The sequence below is a fragment of the Rosa chinensis genome, chromosome 2 (genome assembly GCF_002994745.2).
Source record: "Rosa chinensis cultivar Old Blush chromosome 2, RchiOBHm-V2, whole genome shotgun sequence".
Taxonomy (NCBI): Eukaryota; Viridiplantae; Streptophyta; class Magnoliopsida; order Rosales; family Rosaceae; genus Rosa; species Rosa chinensis.
The window spans coordinates 35402746-35410269 of record NC_037089.1 but is presented as its reverse complement, the minus strand read 5'-3'; the positions used below and the strand labels follow the sequence as shown (position 1 = coordinate 35410269).

The following is a 7524-nucleotide window of genomic DNA, read 5'->3' as shown; positions in this document are numbered from 1 at the left end:
TATGATCCTCTTACTGGCACTATACATATATCTCTTGATGTCTCATTCCGTGAATCAGAGCCATATTTCTCAGGAGGAACTTCTCAGTCTTCCCTTCAGGGGAGAGAGGTTATGAAGGGAATCCTTGTTCTATTATTGATTCTGATGTCTTTGAAGACTTGGAAGATTTGGAGGAACGATTTGAAGGTAGAAATTCAGAAACAGAAAATGCGACTGCCGAACAGAGGAATGCAACTGCCGAACAGAGTGTTGTAAATTCCGAACAGAGGAATGCAACTGCCGAACAGAGTGTTGTAAATTCCGAAACAAGGAATGCGACTGCCGAACAGAGTGTTGTGAATTCCGAAACAGAGAATGCAACTGCTGAAACTGCCGAACAGAGCGTTGTGAATTCTGAGACAGAAGAGATGACCTTTCTTGATAATTTGAAACAAAATCAAGACGTATCTGAAGCTCACACACAAGATATTCCCCCTTCTGCCTCACCAACTGAAGATCCCAGTCAGAATGATCCACCTCAGGTACCCCTAAACTTTAATGAGTCTTCTGGGTTAGAAAGTGTCGAACCTAGGAAATCACAAAGGGTTACCAAGGGAATTCCTAAGAAACAATATGAACCAGATATCAAAGCCAAAGCTAAATACCCTATAGCTAATTTTATGTCTAACCATAGGATTTCTGGGTCACATGCACTTGTTGTTGATCAATTATCTACTGTATCTATTCCTAGTAACGTGCAGGATGCATTGACGAATCCAAAATGGACCAAGGCGATGAATGAAGAATTGGAAGCTCTTCAGAAAAATGCAACATGGGAGCTAGTACCTATGCCAGTTGGAAAGAAGACTGTAGGATGTCGTTGGGTATTTACTGTGAAGCTTAATGCAGATGGAACTATTAATAGATACAAAGCGAGGTTGGTTGCCAAAGGCTATACACAACGCTATGGGATTGATTATGAGGAGACTTTTGCACCTGTGGCAAAGATTAATACTGTCCGGATTCTAATCTCACTTGCAGCAAACAAAGATTGGCCCTTGCACCAGTTTGATGTGAAGAATGCGTTTCTTAATGGGAATTTGGAGGAAGAAGTGTACATGGATATGCCCCCAGGTGTTAAGAATTACCCAAGTGATGTTGGCAAGGTGTGTAAATTGAAGAAGTCTTTGTATGGCCTAAAACAGTCTCCAAGAGCTTGGTTTGGAAGATTTTCAAAGTCCATGAAAGCCTTTGGATATAGACAGAGCAATTCTGACCATACCTTGTTCATCAAGCGCAAGAATGGTAAGATTACAGCTCTTATTGTGTATGTTGATGACATGATTGTTACAGGAGATGATCTGAAGGAGATAAATGAATTGCAAAAATATTTGTCAAAGGAGTTTGAAATGAAGGATCTGGGACAACTAAAGTATTTTTTGGGTATTGAAGTTGCAAGGTCTAAGAAGGGGATTTCACTTTCACAGAGAAAATATGTTCTTGATTTACTTGCTGAAACGGGGATGCTGGACTGCCGACCCATCGAGACACCCATTGAGATGAATCACGGATAAAGTGCCAACTGATAAAGGGAGGTATCAACGTCTTGTAGGAAGGTTGATTTATCTTTCACATACTAGACCTGATATTGCTTATGCTGTGAGTGTTGTTAGTCAATTTATGCATTGTCCTAGTGAAGAGCATATGGATGCAGTTTTTCGTATTTTGAGGTACTTGAAGAGGGCGCCAGGTAAAGGGTTACTGTTTCAAAAAAAAGATGAATTGGATGTTGTTGGGTACACAGATGCAGATTGGGCTGGTGATAAAACGGACAGACGTTCTACATCTGGGTACTTCACTTTTGTTGGAGGGAACCTTGTCACTTGGCGTAGCAAAAAGCAAAAAGTCGTTGCCAGATCAAGTGCAGAAGCTGAGTTTCGAGGTATGGCACATGGAGTATGTGAAATATTGTGGATTCGTAATGTCTTGAAGGACCTGGGTTACAAGCTTAAAAAGCCTATGGATTTGCATTGTGATAATACAGCTGCCATTGAGATTGCAGATAATCCAGTTCAGCATGATAGAACAAAGCATGTGGAGGTTGACCGTCATTTTATTAAAGAAAATCTTGACAGAAAGGTTATTCGCTTTCCATTTGTAAACTCAGAGGAGCAATTAGCTGATGTTCTTACTAAAGGAGTGTCCAGGAAGGTATTTGACAGCTCAGTTGACAAGTTGGGCATGATTGACATCTATGCACCAACTTGAGGGGGAGTGTAGAATCGCTGTAAATCTGTATGTAATTAGGATTTTATTTAATTAGAATATCCTGTAATCATGGAAAGATTGTTTCCTATTAGAGTTAGACTACTCCTTTGTATTTGTATATATATATCCCCATTGTGGGATGAATAGATTAATCGAATTAACCCTGAATTGAAGTATTCTTTTCTACTGTGAGATGGCTCCCATCAAATGTAACACCAATAGCATATTTTTTCTTATCTTCTTTCCAGAGTTCATCTGGAATTGCAAATCTCTTTCACTACTAAAAACAATTACAATTGCTTCGGAAATTTGCGACGGAAACTTTTTCCGTCGCGAAAAGTCAACTTTTGCGACGGCATGTGCTATGGCTATTTTACCGTCGCATCTCAGAAATTTTTTACTACAGACGTAACCTTGCCGTCGCATAATTATACATCTATTGCGACGGTACAGTCACGTCGTCGCTTGTATAATTAAAAAAAATAATAATAAGACTATTCAATCCTTTAGATCTAGACCAAAACTGATTTTCTTTCATCCTTCTCTCTCTCACGCTTTATCCACCTAGCGATCCTCGGCCTCCTCTCTCTCAAGACCAAGAGAGACAGGAGCTTCGATGAGCCGACGCCGCGTGGCTCGCCGAGAGTCAGTAAGGATTTGGGGACGGTTATAAACGAGTCGTCGTCCGGGTTCTCAGGTTTCGATTCCGATGGCGGAGGCTCCAAGGGACATCCGCTGCCGCGGCTGTCGGTGTCGTCGGCGCAGGGAGTGGGAAATGATCAGGGGATTGGTTTGGGATCTGCGTCCGGATCGGTTTACAGTGGGACTTCGTCGGTGTCGTCCTCTGATGAGCAGCCAATTATTACAGAATAAAGCGCTAGGCCTAATCTTTATGACGCTAATTCCAAGACCCGAGGACTTGCCGCCGACCACCAGAGCCAGCAGTACTACGACACCTTCCAAGGCGTCGCCAACTACCCCCCTCCGCAGCCACCGTCCGAGCCGGTAGTCGGTTTCCCTACGCCAGTCCCTCCTCTCGGCTCCTCCGGCCGGCCTCCTCTACCTCCCCAGCGCCACCATCACCACCACCACCAGGGATACCAAACTGTCACCGGTAACGATCTCAATCGATGATCCGTAGCTCGTTTGTTTTCCAATTTCAATTTCGAGCTTAAGATTTTTGATTTGATCTTTGTTCAGGTTATGTTGTTGTTGAGGGAAGGCCTGTGAGGGAACGAAGGCTTCCGTGCTGTGGTCTTGGAAGCGGCTGGTTATTGTGAGTTGATTCACTTTCACTCTTATTTCTCAGTTTTTTACTTTTTATTGTTTGTTTGTGCCATTCTGTGTTTTAGGGCACTGAAATTTATGTATAAATAAACCCTAAAGAATTAAGATTGATGGTTTTGGGGATCAAACTAAGCAAAAATGTTTTCCGGTATGAATTGTGTTGTTTGTGCAAATCATAGTGATCACTTTCGAGCTGAAAGAGATTAATCGAATGGATAACTCTGTGCTTACAGAGTTACAGGAGCAGAGTTATTTCTTCAAACAAGTTCATTGCAATTTAAAGAGTTGTGCTAGTTTTTAAATCAGATAGTATGATATCTTCAGACCAAGAAAAAAGAAGGGATCATGATATCTTATATGAAAGACATCGTAGATTATTCATTATGAACTTCGATTGTATATTTGACTTTGAATGCATATTTCAATTAGCATATTCTAGCTGGCTGTAACTGACAGAATACAATTTCACTGTCTCTGAAGGTTTATAATGGGGTTCTTTCTTGGTGGCATCCCCTGGTATATTGGAACGTTTATTTTACTTTGTGTGAGGGTGGACTACAGAGAAAAACCTGGATATGTTGCATGCACATTAGCAGTAAGTTTTCCTTCATTTCATTTTACATGCTAACTGCTAAGTAATGTTTTCTAATCAAATATATCCCTGTATATTTATAACTGTGATTATTTTGTAATGATGGATTTCCAGAAGCAGTTTTCTTTGTTGTTTGCGTTTCCTCATAAGTACAGTTCCATGTTCATGAATTGGCAAATAGCTTCGATCTTCACGTTCTTGAATTTTGCCACCAAGGTTACAGAGTGGCTGTATGTGTATCTAGTTTTTGTTGATATTCTATTTAAACTCATGATAAGCTTAATGATATAAGGGAATTTTGCATATATTATAGAAACTGGCATTTTGGATTAGAACATAGTGTTGATTATGATTGTTTGGAAAGTTTGTGTTCCAGTCAAGTTTGTTGTAGCGTGCAATTTGCCTGAACTTCTGGTAGTCCTTTAAAATTTGTGTGCTTGCAATATATATTGCAGCTGTATCTGTTCTGCCTGTTTGAAGCTACATACCATTTTAGGGATTTGTTTAATTAGTTCATGGCACCATATTCATATAATAGGACTGTTTAAACCTATCACGCAATGTGCACATCTTGCTACTTATGAGCCTTGTTAGTCGTAAGGGTAATTCTAGGTGCATGTCTGAGGTTTCCTGTTCTCCTCATGTCTATTTGTGAAAGTAGAAAATGCAGTTGGAGGCATGCAGCCCGTTTTTCTTTAGCTTATCCTGTATTCATCCCTTATCCAGTACTTAATGTTTTCGTTTGTGAAAGTTGAATGTATTCGTCTTTCTTGGTTTCTCTAAAGTGAGGTTTTTATACATTTCGTGCCCTAACATGGAACTATATACTTCATTTTCAGTCAATTATTGCAGTGCTAGCTATCACTCTTGGCGTTACAAAGCGAACTCACAACTGGTGAGGATAATATGGACAACAAGCTTGATTCTCTGTTATTTTGTGATTGCCTTATGTGCAGGTTGTGTTGGTTGAAGTTTTTAGGGTTGGGTTATTGTTGGATTTCTTGCTTTTCGTAAGGCAGGGTAGTGAAGGAAGTGCTTCTTCTTCTTCTTATGACTTTTCTCTAATTGGATGATATATACTACTCACATTTCATAGATTTGATTTTAAAAATAGGGGATACAGTTATGAAGATTGTAGCCAAATTTTATTGCTGAATTTTTTTTTCCCAAATTTAGATTATGGTTATAGCTTTGATATCTTCTTTTGATTTGTGGAGTTTTATTGCTATGTTCTTTGCATTACAGTTTTAGCGAGATTTTATTGCTTTTGTGAAGTTATAACTGTAATCCAAAGAAGGTAGTGGCAAATTGCTTTTGTGAAGCATAGTATTTTGTATGAAAAGGAGGTATGGAGGCTCATCAATCCTCAAAGTTCTTTCAGCTGATGTACAGAAAGATAGAGACGAATGCCGACAAACAAATTGGTAAAACTTGGATTAGCTGTTCTCTTTGTTTTGTTTTGTTTTTTCCTCGTATAACTTTTCTTTGATCACCAACATACTGCAACCCAATAACCAGTAATTGATTTGATGGATTTAGTTTGAGATTGTTTGATGAGAAAAATCAAATGCTTCGAAGAATTCATTAAGTGCAACGGGAGAACAAAATGAATTTGATCTGATTAAGTGCTAGGAAATAGATAGTTCAATGAGCTGTGATAAGTTACATAATAGATAGCTGAACTGAACAAAGACAGCCACGACACATAAATATTTCAATAGTTAATAGTCAAAAGCAATAGATTTGAAGGGGTGCCTTCCTTAATTTCTGTGTTCATGAAACCAGTCTTCTGGGTTTCTGTTTCATTACACCTAAGAAAACCTGTTTTTCCTTTGGGATTTTGTTGAAACAGAAGAAAGGAAAAGAAGTAGAGGAGGAGGAAGAAGAAGAAGAGGGAGACGAGAATAAGTTGATGCTCGATTTGAACAAAAATTGAGTAAACTGATCATCCCAGGTACTCTACCATGGCTTCGAATTTGTTTCATTTTTTTTTGTCAGTCTCAGCTTTTCCACCATGAGAACCAATCGAAGTAGTTTTCAACTGAGCTGGGTTTCGATTATGTGTAGGGGTATTGTTCGTGCTTCAGTTTCGGGTTTGAGTGATTGATTGGAGGAGGTTGAAGGTGAGTTTTTGATTTTTGGTAATTTCAGAAATGTGGTTTTTTTTTTTTTTTTGTGATTGGGTAGTAATTTCATGAATTAGTTTATGCTTTGGTAAAATTGGATCTGCACTTTGTGTGTCACAAGTTCTGGGTTCGATGAATTGAGAAAATTAGGGGTTTTAGGAATTTGTGTTTTGTTGGGTTTGTACATATAGTGGTTAAAAGAAGCATGCTTTGATTCTTGCTCTGATACTGGAATTGACTTGCACAAAGTAGAGCTTTATTCATTCTCCTTTTGATACATTGCCGTAACTTCACTTTTCATGCTTTTTTTTTTCTAATGGGCTTTAGATTTGTCTCCCAAATACATTATTTTGCTACTGTGGAAGAGTTTTCATCAAGGAAATGTCAGTGTTTAGAGAGATATATATCAATGCCTTAATCCATGTATTAAAGTAGTCCTAGCAGCCATATGCCAGTTGGACAGAGTGCTTCCAGAAGTTTTTGTTTTTGCTTCAAACTTGACCACCCTTTTGTGTTGTTTTTCAGAGCTTTAGCAGAGCTTTTGGATTGAAGTGCATTACAACTCACTATATGCTACTGCAGGTGATGAACTAAACTGATAGTTGAAAAGTGATTGTCTTAGCGCTGTATTAGATTCTCCCATATTTCCTGAGCTTTGCCACAAACAACAGTCAAATTTTAGTACATGGTTTCTTTTTAGTTTTCTATTTTCATTTTTTATGTTATTACCTAATTATGCAATGTTTGTTTTCCATTCAGGTCAAGTTGAAGAGATATTTGGAAAGGAGGGGAGCTGATGGAGAGACTTGATCAACTTCATTTTTTGTTGTAAAACAGACTTAATCTTTTGATAATATAATGATCATGTCAACTATATTTTCTGTACTTTTAAATTTAGTTCTTAAATAACATTGTGTTAGCTTCAAAACCCGCGGCAAAGTGCGGGCACAATTTCTAGTTAATACGAAAGGAAGGGAAGGAAGCAATGTATATATATGCAATAATGCGGTGTTTCACAAATTACTTGTGAATAATTGGCAGCTCATCATAAAGATTAGGCCTAGCACTTTTTATTATTATTATTATTTTTATAAATGAAATATTCTTTTGCGACGGTAAAGTATCCGTCGCAACAAATTCACCCCAATTTTTTTAAAAATAAAATATCTTTTTGCGACGGCAAAGTATCCGTCGCAAATAGTTTAGCCATTGCGACGGCACCAGTTTTCCGACGCAAATACTTTTTGTGACGGTAAAATGCCGTCGCAAATG

General features: G+C 38.5%; 1 protein-coding gene and 1 long non-coding RNA gene across 2 annotated transcripts; both read left to right on the top strand.

Moving 5' to 3' along the window:
* The first annotated feature begins 2956 nt into the window (after nt 1–2956).
* Nucleotides 2957–5058, top strand: LOC112189090 (60S ribosomal protein L18a-like protein). The gene is made up of 5 exons (XM_040513384.1): nt 2957–3060; nt 3123–3361; nt 3448–3523; nt 4015–4129; nt 4966–5058. The coding sequence occupies exons 1-5, from the start codon at nt 2957–2959 to the stop codon at nt 5023–5025; spliced, it is 594 nt and encodes a 197-aa protein (XP_040369318.1). The 3' UTR covers nt 5026–5058.
* A 937-nt stretch (nt 5059–5995) lies between these two features.
* On the top strand, nt 5996–6999 carry LOC121051520. The gene is made up of 3 exons (XR_005805953.1): nt 5996–6080; nt 6194–6249; nt 6835–6999. It is a non-coding gene; the product is annotated as an uncharacterized LOC121051520 (long non-coding RNA).
* The last annotated feature ends 525 nt before the right edge of the window (nt 7000–7524 follow it).

Bases quoted from the DNA above. Each gene is read 5' to 3' on its own strand.
- LOC112189090 (XM_040513384.1), top strand. From the start codon at position 2,957: ATGGCGGAGGCTCCAAGGGACATCCGCTGCCGCGGCTGTCGGTGTCGT. The intron at 3,061-3,122 runs GTTTACAGTGGG...TACAGAATAAAG, and splicing joins TGGGATCTGCGTCCGGATCG to CGCTAGGCCTAATCTTTATG. The intron at 3,524-4,014 runs GTGAGTTGATTC...CTGTCTCTGAAG, and splicing joins CTTGGAAGCGGCTGGTTATT to GTTTATAATGGGGTTCTTTC.